Source organism: Microcebus murinus, chromosome 2, assembly GCF_040939455.1.
Source record: "Microcebus murinus isolate Inina chromosome 2, M.murinus_Inina_mat1.0, whole genome shotgun sequence".
NCBI lineage: Eukaryota > Metazoa > Chordata > Mammalia > Primates > Cheirogaleidae > Microcebus > Microcebus murinus.
In genome coordinates, this window is record NC_134105.1 from 114,869,459 (window position 1) to 114,885,886 (window position 16,428).

Here is a 16,428-nt window from a genome sequence, read left to right on the forward strand (position 1 = left end):
TTTTAATGAATTCAGGACAAAAGTCTGTCTAGAATTCAGGACAAAGGACTGGGCTGACACAGGCAGTTAGGGCCAGGACATGGGTGAGGCATGCAATTTGTGGGACCTTAAGAGTGAGTGCCTTCTTAGACTTTGTGCCCTAGCCTTCCCACTTGCCTCACCCTAGTAATATGAAAGTTAAGTGTGAACAAGTGGCTTACAGAGTAGGAAGACTAGAAGGTCAAGGACGGATCCCTAAAGTCACCAACATTTAAGGAATGGGAAGGAACATGAGCAAAGGGCACTGAACATGGGTGGTTTGAGGGGTAAAAGCAAAACTAGAGAAGAATACTCTTGAACCCAAAGAAAAAGGAGGAAGGTGGTATCATTGGTGGTAGGTCATTGGGGGCCTCGACATAAACAGTATCAGCAGATAGAAGGGGACAGGGTAGAAGCTGGACGTCAGGGGACCAAGGAGCAGACCAAGGAGCAGGTGAGCACAGACCCTGAGGCGCTTGCGGTCAGTGTTTATTGGGCGAATAAATGATCGAGGGGATAGAAGAACAGGTACAGATAAATTTACAGAGATTACTCTTCCAACAAGGTTGTTTGTGATGGTTAGGAGGGAGAAGTGGATTTCGAGAAGCTTTGTTTTTTTCTTCCATCATGAGGGAGATTTACAAATGTTTGGCAGGCAAGGGAAAGGGGCCAGTGCCTAGGGACAGGTGGAAGGCGTGAGCAGAGTCATACTTAGAATCGATGTTCTGGGGGATGGGAAGTAGGTCCCCTTGGAGTGCTGGTAAGGACCAGGAGCCATGCTGAGGGTCCAGCCACTTGTAATGGAGCCGTTGGCATTGGTTTAAGACCCTACTGCCTGCTGTGGGGGCCAAAGGCTCTTGTCCATGGAAGGTACTTACTTTTGTTGTCACCAGAAGGATAATAATTCATGAAAGTCATACACTTGGCGAAAAATTCTTCGAAGTTAAAAGTAGGAGGTGGTTTTAAGAAGTTAACCTAAATAAAATAAAAGGAGAAGTTTTTGGTTTTCCTGAGGGTTGTCTAGTCCTTGAGGGTAATTTCTCAGCAGAAAGTCAGGGTGTTTGCTTTTTTTTTTTTTTTGAGACAGAGTCTCGCTTTGTTGCCCAGGCTAGAGTGAGTGCCATGGCATCAGCCTAGCTCACAGCAACCTTAGTCTCCTGGGCTCAAGCAATCCTCCTGCCTCAGCTTCCCGAGTAGCTGGGACTACAGGCATGTGCCACCATGCCCGGCTAATTTTTTCTAGCTATTTTTTTTTTTAGTTGGCCAATTAATTTCTTCCTATTTATAGTAGAGATGGGGTCTCGCTCTTGGTCAGGCTGGTTTTGAACTCCTGACCTTGAACAATCCGCCCCCTTGGCCTCCCAGAGTGCTAGGATTACAGGTGTGAGCCACCGCGCCCGGCCTGGGGCGTTTGCTTTTGGATGTCTAGAAAATGATAAACGGTGGTTGGCATACGTAAACACTAAAGATCTTTAATTGGTAAAATTGAAAATTGTAGAAGTCTTTCCAATTACATTGTTTGTTCAGATCTCAATATTTAGTATATACACATAGAGGACCATTCTGGAGGGCTAACCTTTATACTTTTCTACCCTCAGAACTTTTTTCTGCTTTTTTTTCCTTCATAATATTTTAATTCAAATAAAACCTGGTTCAACTGTACACTATTTATTTTTTAAAAATATTAAAGGACAAAGGGGGCTGATGTCCAAAGAGGTATAAGGGACATCATCAGTAATAAGACATATCAAGATCATGAACCCCATGATATGATACACTGAGAATGGCACAACCTCATTTCTTTTCTTTTTTTTTTTTAGAGACAAAGTCTCACTCTCACCCAGACTGGAGTACAGCAGCATGATCATAGCTCACAGCAGCCAACTCCTGGGCTCACGCGATCCTCTTGCCTCAGCCTCCTGAGTAGCTGAGACTACAGGTGTGAGCCACCACTCCCAGCACAACCTCATCTCTGTGGTATTCTTCCCAAAACAAAGTGCATTAATTTTGTCTAATAATGAGAAAGCATCAGGCGAAACCAAGTGGAGAGACATTTGACAAAATAACTGATCAGTACTCTTCTTAAGTGTCAAGGGCATAAAAGACAAGGAGAGACTGAAGAACTGTTAAAGACTGCAGGAGACTAAGTACAAATAACAACAAAATGCAATGTAATATCAAGTATAGAACTGGAACCTTCCATGAAGGACATGAGTGGAAAAACTGGTGAAATTCAAATAAGGGCCTTTACTTAACGAACAGTATGGTGCCAATGTTAATTTCCTGGTTTTAACTATTGCACTGATTATGTAAGATGTTAACATCAAGGGAAGGTACATGAGAGATCTGCGGAAACTCTGTATTATTTTTACAACTTTTCTGTAAGTCTAAAATGAATTCAGGTGGGGAGTGGGGTACTGCCATGGGCCAGCTAGGTTATGCCTGGCTTAGGTGCCGAGGTTGTGGGGGGCCTGCCTCCTCTCTTCACCAGCACCCCCATGGACCCTTGGTCTTTTCCTTCTTTCTGCCATGTAGGCAATTCCTTTGGCTTATCCAGCACACGGCTCTCCTCGCCCTTCATACCCTCAAAGCAGTTTCCCTAACTGGCCATTCTCCAAGGACAGTTCTGCTGGTAGTCAACCTTCAACTTAAGCACAGTGTTTTCTATGAGGCAGAGCCATGGGGAGGTCTCTCGCCCCTCACTGGACTTTGCTGCATTGCTCACCTCCAACTCTCCCTTCAGTGATCCTTGGCCCTGGGCGAGGAGGCTGTTGGGTAGAGAAAGCGAGGGCCAATGGCAGCCCTCTAAACTACTCTCCGCTGCTCCTGGGGGAGCCACCAGACCCTCCCTTGTCTTTCAGCCAAGGTCACTAGCCTCCCGAAAAGCCTCAATACCCAAATTCCACATCCTACGTTACCCACAGAAAAGCCTAATCATTTCCTCCTGGAGTGCACCAGCCTTGGCTCCTCCCAGAAGAATTGTCCTGGACTGTGGCCTCCTTATCCTCCTCACCCGGACTGACCCCAGCCCAGGAGCTCCATGGAACTAGCCTTGCCAGTGGCTCTTCTGGCAGGTAGCCTCTGGCGCAGACTAGCAGAAGGTTCTGCAGACAGCAGCACCACACCTACCTTAACTGCTCTCTGATCTGGAATCCTCTCAATTTCAACCATGCTCCGGTCACAGAGCTGCCAGCAGTTTGGTGACAAGATGACATCGTTCATCTGTGCCATGTTCTGTGCACGGCGCACATCATCCACCGTCTGACCAGCCACCAGAAAGTAGCTGCGTGTTTCATCTCCAAAGACCAACATGCTGATGTGGCCGGCAGCCAGTCCTGGCAAGAAGGCAAGCAAGAGGTTTGCACAAGAATTCTGTGGCATTTCCCAGCAGCACGGGTTCTTGGAGAAAGCAGGATCTTGGTGGGACTATACTACTTCAATGCAAAAATCTCACAAAATCAAAATCTCTCTAAAAATTTTACATAAGAATCAGAGAATGCCTCTGCTAGGCCCCGGGCCTTCTGAAACTCCCCTTCTCCCAAAGCTAGAAAGTTCAGTCCCTAATTTTTGCCTTTCTGGGATATTTATCTCCCTAGATGATCCTATCAGTCCCAAAGTTGTTTTACCTTTTCTTCAATTATTTCTAGTTAAGGGTAACAGAGGAGAGCTTTAATAATTCGTCTTTTGGGAGAATGTGCATTTTATCAAAGATTGAGGCTCTAACTAAAAATAATACCTTAGCGTTGAATGTTAGACAACAGCCAGAGAGGGTGAAGGAAAAGAAATAGGCATTTCACAGTCATGTGTCCCATCCCAACAATGGTTCTCTCAAGTTGGGAGATGAAAATTTTGGCACCTGGGCAATATTATGACATGTATATAAAATATAGGTATAAATGAACTATATGTGATACACATTTCTTTTAAATAACTGTAATACAATCAAAGATTTTTTATTTTTGCTGTCTGCTGTGCTGATCTGGGAAATCTGCTGATTTCCCCTGATACTATGTATGGTTCGTTTTCTCAAACACACTGACGCTTAGACCCACTAAAGGAAAGGGTGCCTACGGCCGATTGGCATGCACACGAGGGACTTGGCATCCATCGTTCTCAGGAGGCAGACTGCATCAGACTCCCTGAGTGTTAACTTGGAAAACATATTCAGTATTATAATAACTTTGATTTTTTTCAACAAAATATTTAACTGATTCGGGAATTTTGAATAACATCAAAAGGGGCAATAGATTAAAGAAGGTTGAGAAGCAGTTAGTTGCATAGCTGCATAACCCCAATGATCCCACCAGCTCTGACACTGGGGAGTTCTAAGTTTTACAAAGTTTAGCTGGGCAGAAGCGAACACCAATAGCACCAACCCTAACTCTAGCTGTTGCTCATCATTTGTACGTCTCAGAGTCTCATTCCTCCTCTGTGAGATGGAAATAATGATGCCTGTATCTTAGGACTGTGGTGAAGCAAAATGGCATAATGTGTGTGATGTCTGCAATGTCCTATGGAAATGCATGTGATTGTTACTGTATTATATTAATATGCGTGGCCTTAAGAAGCCCTGTATACAGCTGGAGCTGTGTTGCGCACTGACCTGTAATGCCTTTCTTGCATATCATTCTTGTGAAATGAGAGATGACCCATCTGATGTCATTGCTGAATCTATGAATCTGTGTAATGACCAGCTAGCTACTATTTTATTTATTTATTTATTTATTTATTTATTTTTTTTGAGACAGAGTCTCACTTTGTTGCCCAGGCTAGAGTGAGTGCCATGGCGTCAGCCTGGCTCACAGCAACCTCAATCTCTTGGGCTCCAGCGATCCTCCTGCCTCAGCCTCCCGAGTAGCTGGGACTACAGGCATGTGCCACCATGCCCGGCCAATTTTTTGTATATATATTTTTAGTTGGTCAATTAATATCTTTCTATTTTTGGTAGAGACGGGGTCTCGCTCAGGCTGATTTCGAACTCCTGACCTTGAGCAATCCGCCCGCCTCGGCCTCCCAAAGTGCTGGGATTACAGGCGTGAGCCACCGCGCCCGGCCTAGCTACTATTTTATTATGCTGCCCAATCTTGACAAGCAGCAAGATATAGTAATAATAACAGCAATAGTAGTAATGACTATTTTGTTTAGTAGTTATTAGGTGCCAAGAACTAGATGCCAGTATACTAACTGACTTTGTGGGTTTTTTTGAGACAGAGTCTCACTCTGTTGCTTGGGCTAGAGTGCCATGGCGTCAGCCTAGCTCACAGCAACCTCAAACTCCTGGGCTCAAGCAATCCTCCTGCCTCAGCCTCCCGAGTAGCTGAGACTACAGGCATGCACCACCATGCCCGGCTAATTTTTTCTATATATTTTTAGTTGGCCAATTAATTTCTTTCTATTTTTAGTAGAGACTGGGGTCTCGCTCTTGCTCAGGCTGGTTTCAAACTCCTGACCTTGAGCGACCCTCCCACCTAGGCTTCCCAGAGTGGTAGGATTACAGGTGTGAGTCTAACTGACTTTTTATAACAGCCTATTAGGTAGATATTATGATTAGCCCAAATTCTCTTAACTGGTAAGTGAGGGAGCTGAAATTCACATGCTGGTCAACCTGATTCCAAAGTTCAAGGCATGATGGGGTTGAACCACCATGTTCTACTGTTTTCTCTTTGGGAGAGAGTGTCAAGGAGTCAAGACCCATATCCAAACTGCTGTAGCATCTGTCCTTTCTCAAACGCTTACCTATCTTAACTTGGACATCTAGGCCTTCTTCAGATTCCTGCGTCTCAAATAATCCATGGATCTCCTGGCTACATTTAATTACCACCGTGATAATGTTTTTCAGCTGCTTTCGCTCCACCTTCCACAGGGCTAGCAGTGCGTCACCTTTAAGAGAGAGACATACTGGGGGCCTTTGACCTTCCCTGGGGGGATCAGTTTTTTTTTTTAAGACAGGGTCTCACTCTGCCACCTGGGCTAGGGTGCAGTGGTGTGATCATAGCTCACTGCAAACCTCAGACTCCTGGGCTCAAGCGATCCTCCTGCCTCAGCCTCCCAAAGTGCTAGGATTACAGGTGTGAGCCACCATTCCTAGCGGGGATCAGCCTATTTTGTATGAGATCTGTACTGAAACTTACTTGTCAAACATTCCTCAACCCACCTCCTGGGCACTACTTTCTCTGAGATGCCTCCTTTGAACACAGGCATCTCAACACTCCTTTCTTACCCCTCCCTTCTTAGTTAGCCTCCATACCTGCAAATTTTAGGATGTCTCCTCCATAAATCAACACTTCTGGGGGGGGAAAAATAAATTGATTAAATCAAACCCTGATTCCTTAAAGCTAGTAAAAAGAATTCATTCTTCATTAGTAGAATCAAAAAATGGGTCAAGAGAACAGCAATTCGGAAAATAGGCTTATACTAAAGATGTTATCTCAGACAAATCACTTAACCCATTTGGATCTGTTTCCTCAATTGTGAAATGAGTATGCTGAACCCAATTCTGTCTTTGCTCCATATCTGTGCATGCAGAAAGACAGGAAGGAAGGAGGACAGTGAGATTTCTGAGGACGCCTGAGGACACCTGCCTTCCTGGAGCTGTCACAATAATGGAATGCTTTTTATTGATTTATTGATCAACATATGTTACAGGTTGGGACTTGCCGTGGGTGGGTGGATGAGTGACAGGATTACACAGGAAAGGGGAGTTCGGAAATGGGGAAATCACCACCATGGTCAACTTGAGTTTTATTTATTACCAATTTGCATCTTGTTTATTTAGACTTTATGGTATAAATGGACATTTTTTCTCTTAGTTGTGTGTCATCACAAATTCGTTGAGCACCTGTTGTTTCAAGTGGGATGCAAAAAGGAATTAGACACAGTTTCCGCTTTTACGGAGCATTAAATTTTGTCTAGTGGGTAACATTAAGATATTACGAGGGAACTTAGAGCCTACTGAGACACGCAGGCCTGGAGTTTACCTTAACAGAGTAAAATCTTTCCTTCCTGAATAATAGTTCAAGTTAACAATGCAAACGAGCTGGTAGTCAGAGGTCGAAAAGGGGACTAAACTTGAGTCAGTGCCTCAGTGTCCGTCATTAGGTGACGAACTGACAAATCAGTTACAGATCACTCTTTTCTATTTGTACAATCTCTGGCTGTGTTTGGGTTATACTGATGCTAGCTTTTTAAAACATTTGAATATATTGGATATAATAAAAGTATTACTACTACAGTTCTCTTAAAATCAGCTTGTAATTCAGCCCTTTAACTCAAAACATCCTTTCTCTCAAGTAGTCTCTTTTAGTGAGGCCTCATTCTATTTCCTCAGTTGTACTATATCACATTTCAAGAAGGACTGGTTTTATACACGCTTCATGGGGGAAAATGAAAAGTGCTAAGCAATTCTACTCTATTAGGTTATAGCCAACAACTACAGAAAAAGCAATGCATTGAAATACTCTTGAGCCGGGAACCTATGGGAAGACTTACTCTCCACAATTGCACTTAGGTAGTAGTTGAGGATCTCCACCAACTGCTCAGCCCCTCGGTCCATGTACATGGCTGTGCTGAACTTCTCAGTCATCGCGGTAAAACCTGTAAAAAACATGCAGCTGGTTTTCTTGGCTGCCTGGGGGAACCAAACGGGGCCGGAAGAGGGCCGTGCTGGCGGAGTTTCTTCTTAATGATCTTTGTGGCTAATCAAGTGTCAGACATGCAGCCTCCTCTATGTTTATTATTTTAGAGGTCAGGGAAAGGCTCCCGACGTCCTTTCTTCCAAATTCTCAACGGTCCGGCCATGACTGCAATTCCTGTAACTGGGAATAGAACTTTCATTCCGTGGTAACGAACACGTACAAATTTTAAATACTTCTGAGGAGGTGGCAAGTTTACTATTAAGATGTAAACATCATCTAGGGAGATCATTTTCTGAGGTCAATTTTGATGGGATGGGCGTGGGGCTTGGGACTCGGGACGATGCATTAGTGAAGTTGGGGCAGGGACGCTGGAACGTGAAGTTCCAGGCCTGGGACTTGGGCATCTTAAAGATATGCCCGTGACTGGAGGTGCAGGGTAAGGGAAGAGGAGAGCGAGCCAGGGCCAGAGGTTGTCCCCTCCCTCTGGTGCTCCCAGTGGGGGACATCTGTCGCAACAGCCCGGGGGCTGGACAACGGCCTCCCCACTCTGCAATCAGGCTGAGCTCTGCGTGTACTCTCCGATGTGAGCCTGTTGCTCAGCCTATGAAACAAACGCTCCTTTGCACTTGCCTGAAATATCAACAAACATCAGGACTCCATCAAAATAATCCATAGAGGGCCGCGTTGGGGAGATATTTCCATAGACAATGAGGTCCGGTAAATGCGCTGCTATTTTGATGATGGCCCGGTCCCGTAATTCTTCTTTCAGTTCGCTCATGTTCAAGGCTAGTGTTCAGTATTTTATGGTGGCAGGAAGCAGTCCCCAAATAGATCTTCTAGAAAGAGAAGTTGGGAATAGATGACATCTGACTTGCTCTTTCGTTTGCTTTCCTATTTCTTTTTCTCCAGTTGCTCTGTTCTAATCCATGGACTGCTTATTTTGGTGATTGAATGGTGATGTCAGAGTTGTGGGGTCGCACTCCAAAGGGGCCAGTTTTCTATACAGGGGAAAAGCCCTCCAACCCTGAATAGCTGTTACCTGAACAAGCACCGTCACAAAGAGGCTGAAATGGAAGAGGGCGGCTGAAAGGGGTAAGCCCGCACAGTGCAAGGCCTGGGGCTGGGGGCCCCTAGCACGACTCGCTTAGGCCAGACTCCTTTTCCTTCTACGTTCATGTTTCCTTTTTCTCCTCCCCCTCCCATTTGGTCTCTTATCTTTTCTCCTTAACTTTTGAAAATTAAGAAAACAAAAACAAAAACAAACATTGGGACACAACATGTTGTCTTTGGATAGAAAAATAAACATTTAAAATTTTATATATTAAATAATTAAAAAAAAAAACCACACCAAAAACAAACAAAATGTATTGGGAATTTGAGGCAGGAGGATCCCTTGAGCCCAGGAGTTTGAGGTTGCCGTGAGCTATGATGATACCACTGCACTCTAGCCCGGACAACAGAGTGAGATCATGTCTCAAAAAAGAAAAAGAAAAAATGAAGTGAGTTTATATGTGTGAATATTTATATGAAGGTGAGTAGAGTATTATATATAGACAGGAGATTAAGTCTAGTCTGTAAAGTTATAAATATAGAGAGGGAAAGAGTTCAAAAGAGTGTGTGCATGTAACTGCTGGAAAGCTGGACAGCCTTTAACTGTAAGCAGAAGGAAATGTTGAAATTTCAATTTGCTGCCCAGTTAGTGCAAAGAAAACTAGGATTTCCTAAGGCCTTCCTGTAGCTGCTGGGGCAGAGTAAATGCTCATGCTCAAATGTTGTAAAAATCATGCTCTACCAGCCTGAACAGTAATAGCCTCCCTAACTTTTTCAGTGTCATCCAAGTTTCCAGGATAGTTGATAAAGAAAATAAGAGATTTTTTTTTTTTTAAAGGAACTGTTGGCCAAGCGTGGTGGCTCACATCTATAATCCTAGCACTCTGGAAGGCCAAGGCAGGAGGATTGCTTGGGCTCAGGAGTTCTAGACCAGCCTGGGCAAGAGTGAGACCCCGTCCCTACTAAAAATAGAAAACATTAGCTGGGCAACTAAAAAAAAAATAGAAAAAATTAGCCGGGCATGGTGGCGTGTGTCTGCAGTCCCAGCTACTTTCTTGGGAGGCTGAGGCAGGAGGATCACTTGAGCCCAGGAGTTTGAGGCTGCTGTAAGCTAGGCTAATACCAGGGCACTCTAGCCTGGGCAACGGAATGAGTCTCTGTCTAAAAAAAAAAAAAAGGAATTGTTATTGTTGGTTTAATTCTGGCCAACAGGAAGAAACTGGTTAGCAATTTCAACCAAACAGTGGTCATATTTGGATACATAAATGTATTAGAAAAAAAGTGAGATAATCACATATATTCCTTAGACTTAAGGAAAGCATTAAAAAAAAGTCAGGGAAAACATTAGTATATTGAACAAACTTTAAAATGTATAGAAACCTCTAAAAGTGAGTATCAAATATTAGATATTGGATAACACTTAAAAGAAAAAGACCTGGTGTAAACTCAAATATTAAAAAGTAAATAAAAGATAGAAGAAACATGTAAAGTTTAAAAAAAAAGGGTAGCATTAAAAACTCAATAAAAAACTCTTTATTGACCATAGCATGTACTAGGAAGAGTTAATAGAAAACAAGTAAAACAAATAAATAATTTTAGATGGTGAAGTTGATAAGTGCTATATGAACTTTTAAGTAGAGTGTGAGAAAACTGAATACGCAGAATGTGCTGAGACTGAGGGGAAAAAAAGCCAAAGTTAAAAAAAAACCCAGAGGGGTTTTAAGCTTTATTGAAAGCAAGGAAACTAATAAAAGAGAAATAAGAACAAAGCTGAAATGTGGTATACTACACAACTCTTCTTTTGTTTCTGCCTTCTCCACCACGGAGAATTGAAAAATATAAAAATATTGCTAAGTAGGAATTGAAATTTGAGAAAGTAGTGATAAAGCACTCACCCAGTCATTTTAAATAAATTCAAGTAGCCATTCACAGACAATTTACACCCTCAAATACTTAAGGAACTGACAGATGTAATGTCAGTAATTTCAAAAAATAATGGAGAACAACAGATGGGGTAGAAAGCTGCAGATGGGCACATTCTCTTCTCAATTTCAAACGGTGAGTCTACATGTGGATTCCAGAAAACACAGACTGATAAATACGACGTAGGCGTCAAGACAATTTAGTTTATGCTTCGTTAACAAATGGCCACCAAATCTCAATGGCTTGAAATAATAAAGGCTATTGCTCATATGACATGTCTGTAGTGGGTTGGCTGGGGCTCTCCTCTGTCATTGCCTTTGCTTGGGGACCCACGCTGGGACATTCTGGTTGTCAAGGCAGTGGGGAAGACCATACAGTACGGAATACTCATTCTCTTCCCAGAAGTGACATATTTCATTTCTACTCATGACATTGACCAAAGCAAGTTACATAAACCTACCTAACTTCAAGTAGGCAGGCAAGTACAATCCTCCCACGTATGCGACAGGAGAGAGAGAGAATTGGAGTATTTGTGAGCTGCCTCAATGGTTATTTAGATCAGGAAGAGGTGATTAAAAGGAATTCACAGCCAAGAGCAAGCTAACCACCTTTCCTTTCTTCAAAAAAGGTTTATTAAACTTTTAAATCAAGAGAATCCTATAGACAAAGTATATCTTGACTTTAACAAGGCATTTGACCAAATTTCTCATATCCTTGTGCATAATAGGAATGATGAAAATATAGTTAGGTGGTTAACAATCATACCTAAAGGATATTGATTTCTATTCCAATGTCAACTCAGAGGGAAGTCTTCATGGGCATGCTAGAGAACTTTGATAAAGATGTAATTGGGGCCAGGCGAGGTGGCTCATGCCTGTAATCCTAGCACTCTGGGAGGCTGAGGTAAGAGGATCACTCAAGGTCAGGAGTTTGAGCAAGAGCAAGAGCATGTCTCTACTAAAGCAAGAGCCTCTACTAGAGCAAGAGGCTCTAGTCTCTACTCTTGTCTCTACTAGAGCAAGAGCCCGAGCAAGAGCAAGACCATGTCTCTACTAAAAATAGAAAGAATTAATTGGCCAACTAAAAATATATAGCAAAATAAATTAGCTGGGCATCGTGGTACATGCCTGTATTTCCAGCTGCTCAGGAGGCTGAGGCAGAAGGATCACTTGAGCCCAGGAGTTTGAGGTTGCTGTGAACTAGGCTGATGCCACAGCACCCCAACCCGGGCAACAGAGTGAGACTCTGTCTAAAAAAAAAAATATATATATATATATATATGTATATATATATATAAATTGGAAGACAGCCATTAGGGAAAACAGTAGGAATGGTCCTTAAAAAATTAAAAACATAGGCCGGGCGCGGTGGCTCACGCCTGTAATCCTAGCACTCTGGGAGGCCGAGGCGGGCGGATTGCTCGAGGTCAGGAGTTCGAAACCGGCCTGAGCAAGAGTGAGACCCCCCGTGTCTACTAAAAATAGAAAGAAATTAATTGGCCAACTAAAAAAAATTAGCCGGGCATGGTGGCGCATGCCTGTAGTCCCAGCTACTAGGGAGGCTGAGGCAGTAGGATCGCTGAGCCCAGGAGATTGAGGTTGCTGTGAGCCAGGCTGACACCACGGCACTCACTCTAGCCTGGGCAAGAAAGTGAGACTCTGTCTCAAAAAAAAAAAAAAAAAAAAAAAATTAAAAACATAACCAAATGATTCAACAATCTCACTTGTGGGTATATCTATTTTTATTTTTATTTATTTATTTATTTTTTATTTTTTTTATTTTTTGAGACAGAGTCTCGCTTGTTGCCCAGGCTAGAGTGAGTGCCGTGGCGTCAGAGCTCACAGCAACCTCAAACTCCTGGGCTTAAGCAGTCCTTCTGCCTCAGCCTCCCGAGTAGCTGGGACTACAGGCATGTGCCACCATGCCCGGCTAATTTTATATATATATATTAGTTGGCCAATTAATTTCTATTTATAGTAGAGACGGGGTCTCGCTCTTGCTCAGGCTGGTTTTGAACTCCCGACCTCGAGCAATCCGCCTGCCTCGGCCTCCCAGAGTGCTGGGATTACAGGCGTGGGCCACCGTGCCCGGCCTGTGGGTATATCTAAAAGGAAATGAAATCAGTATGTCAAAGAGATATTTACGTTCCCATGTTCATTACAGCACTATTCACAATAGCCAAGATATGAAATCAACCTAAGTGTCCATCAGCAGATGAACAGTAAAAAAAAAATGTGGTCTATATACTTATATACAATGGAATACTATTATTTAGCCTTAAAACAGAAGGAGATCTTGTCGTTTGTGACAGCATGGATGAACCTGGGGGCCATTATGTTAAGTGAAATAAGACAGGCACAGAAAGACAAATACTACATGATCTCACTTATAAGTGGAATCTAAAAAATGTCAAATTCATAGAAACAGAGGGTAGAATGGTGGTTGGCAGGGGCTGGAGTGTGGTGGGAGGAATGGGAAGATATTGGTTAAAAGATACAAAGTTTCAGTTATACTGGATGAATAAGTTCCAGCGGTCTACTGTACAGCAAGATGACGATAGTTAATAATGTATTGTACACTTGAAAATTGCTAATAGAGTAGATCTTAAATGTTCACCACAAAAAAAGGATAAGAATGTGAGATGATGGATATGTTAATTAGCTTGATTTAATTGCTTCTCAATATATACATATCTCAAAACATCACATTGTACACCATAAGTATGTACAATTTTTATTTGTCAATTTTAGCATTACAAAGTTGGAGGAAAGTAAATAAAATTAACAAAATATAATTAGAGGAAAAGCTAATGAATGATACAACCAGGCTTTTAAAATACCTTAATCAACTGAAATAACAATGAAATTTCAGAAAAAGAAGTGCAAAGTGCTGTTTTTAGAGTTTCTAACAAAATCAAAGGCATAAACAAAATCAAATGCATACGTTTTGTGAAAAGCTAGGTTTACTACAAATTAATGCTTTTAAAACACTTTATTGAAACATAACACACATGCAGAAAAATGCACAAATTATAAATGTATAGCTTGAATTACCATAATGTAAACAAATCCATGTAATACCCGTTCATATCAAGAAGACATTATCAGCAGTCCTGAAGTCTTTCTCAGGCCGTCTCCCAGTCACTCCCCCTCGCTTCTCCCCAAAGCTAACCTGATTTTTAACACTGTAGATCACCTTTAACAGCTTTTAAACTTTATATAAATGGAATCATACTGTATCTTTTGTGTTTGTGATATTCATCCGTGTTGTGCATATAATTGTTCACATTCAATGTGTATAGTATTCCATCACCTCATTATACCACTAAATATTTATCCATTCTATTATTGACCCATGTATTGTTGCCAGCTTTAGACTATTAGGATTAATACTGTTAAGAACATTCTCGTACATGTGTTTTTGTGAACATATCTATGCACTTTGTTTGGGTATATACCTAGGAGTGCAATTAATGTGTCATAGGATATACATATGTTAAACTTTAGTAGATCTTGCCAAACAGCTTTCCAAAGTGGTAGCACCAATTTACATTCTCACAAGCAAGGTACAAGAGTTCAGTTGCCGTTTTCCCCACTCAACACTTAGTATTGTCAGTCTCATCAAGTTTTAGTCATCTTGGTAGGTAAGTGGTGGTATCTGTAGTTTTGTCTTTCCCTGGTGGTACTAATGAAATAAAGCACCTTTTCAAATGCTAATAGGCCATTTTGATGCATTTTTTTTTACACTTGAATAAACCCATATGCGATGCAGTTTTAAGGTACATAAGTAGTGTTCATATCTGATCCAGAGGATTGGATTTAGTCTGCCCACTTTATTTGAAGTTCATTGACTCTGGTACATGAGGAATGATGGGAGAGATTGGAAATGTTAAGTCAGGAAATAAAGACATTGGGTTCAAAATGGTAGTCGTGCTCAAATATTTGGACTGAAATGTTAAAGCAGTGGGGTGAGTAGGAGACACAGGTGCCCATGCAAAGTCTAATGTGCACCCCTGGAAAAAGAATGCCCCTGTTTTCTGACGTAGGAATTTGGTTTGGCTAAGCAAGAATAAAGTTCATGGGGGAGTGTGGAGAGAGAAAGGAGAGTCAGTGTATTTTTCTTTAGCGGAGGGAGCTAGCTATAAAAGAAAAAAATGACCTTACACAGTATGCTTTTGTAGGCTTGGATGCTCTGAAAAGGCTTCCACAGATGTGCTGAGAAGCCACAGAACTGAGACAGGACAGAACAGAACTCAACAGGTTGGAGCTCTGTTCTTCCCTCTCCTGCCCCTGGCTCATTGACTATCTCAGCTTTCATCGCGGGTTACCACTTGTAAGATCGCCAGATTGAGCAAATAAAAATACAGGGCACCCAGTTAAACTTGAGTTTTAAATAAACAATGAATAATTTTTAGTATATATTCCAAATATTGCATTTTACCTAGCAACCCCATTGTATCTAGCAAACAGCCCCTTCAATCTTGGCAATACTACACTCTTCTCACATGAATGGTATAGACTGTTTTGCTAAAGTTTTAACACTGTATGGAAAATGGGTTAGATTTATTCTTTGTTGCTCCAGAGGACCAACTACGATTAACGACTGGCAATCACTCAGAGGCAAATATAAACAATGTAAGAATAAACATTCAAACTGGGCAGTTTTAGGAAGTGTTGAATAGCTGCCTATCTGCCTGTGAGGTTAGAGCTGATTCTTTGTTTTCAGAGACAGAGGCTCACTCTGTTGCCCTGGATAGTGGCATCATCATAGCTCACTGCAACCTCTAATTCCTGGGCTCAAGTGATCCTTCTGCCTCAGCCTCCCAAGTAGCTGGGATTACAGGTGTGTGCCACGACGCTTGGCTAATTTTTCTATTTTTTTGTAGAGATGGGGTCTCGTTCTTGCTCAGGCTGGTCTTGAACTCCAGAGCTGATTCTTTTATTTAGTGGGAAGATGAATTAGATGATTGCTAAGATTCCATTGTTTTAAGAAAGATAATTTGAGGACTTGGACAGATTCTTCTAAGTTTATGATTACTAAGCAAGGAAAGTAGATGCATTTTGAGATTAAGATAACACATTTAGAAATGAAGCTAAAGGAGGGAAAGTATTTGTTCATGGATTTAAAAGGCAGAGACATCTAAAATGAACACCCATTAAGAAAACAATAGAAATTTTCTATTTTAGAAGACATAGTCTTCTGCTTTAAGTTCTGCAACATCAGAAACTGATTAGTGATGTTTACCTTTCTATATGTACATTTCACATTAAGACCTTTTTATGTCAAACATTTTACATAGGTCACCTCATTTGATCCTCAAAACAGCACTTTGAGGGAGGCCTGATTCCTATTTTGTACATATAAAAACTGAAGCTCAGAGACATTAACTTGCCCTAGGTAACACAGCTAAAAAACCCAGGTCTGTGGGACTTGACAGTCCATGTTCTTTCTACCATACCATGCTATATCCCATTTGTATATGCTTTATGACACTTTGGGGGATGTTTATGACCTAGAGAAAAGATGTATCTAATTTTAGAGCACTTTCAGTGCATGTTGACAGTATCCTCAATTGTTTGGCCAATTCTATCAAAGATAGAGTTTGAACAGAGTGGTCACTGAGGAAGCACGGAAGTACATAGGAAGGAGGAGACCGGAGTGAAAGAACAAGCAGAATTGAGGCCCCAAAGATCAGTCGAGAGTTTCCTGAATGAGGGAAACAGTGAGTAGTTTCACTCTGTTTAACCTCAGACGCACCCAAAAGTGAAAATTAAAGAGAAATTACAGATCCATTATCCATTGT

General features: G+C 41.8%; 1 protein-coding gene across 1 annotated transcript in view; it reads right to left on the bottom strand.

Moving 5' to 3' along the window:
* The window catches only part of ADCY10 (adenylate cyclase 10), an 82,513-nt gene that overhangs the window by 62,233 nt on the left and 3,852 nt on the right, over window positions 1-16,428 (bottom strand). Inside the window, exons 2-7 of the mRNA XM_076000365.1 lie at window positions 8,283-8,488; window positions 7,507-7,611; window positions 6,266-6,304; window positions 5,755-5,898; window positions 3,148-3,353; window positions 897-993 (exon numbers count right to left, since the gene is read on the bottom strand). Coding sequence (XP_075856480.1) covers window positions 897-993; window positions 3,148-3,353; window positions 5,755-5,898; window positions 6,266-6,304; window positions 7,507-7,611; window positions 8,283-8,430 — 739 coding nt within the window. The 5' untranslated portion in view covers window positions 8,431-8,488. The remainder of the gene's footprint in view (window positions 1-896; window positions 994-3,147; window positions 3,354-5,754; window positions 5,899-6,265; window positions 6,305-7,506; window positions 7,612-8,282; window positions 8,489-16,428) is intronic.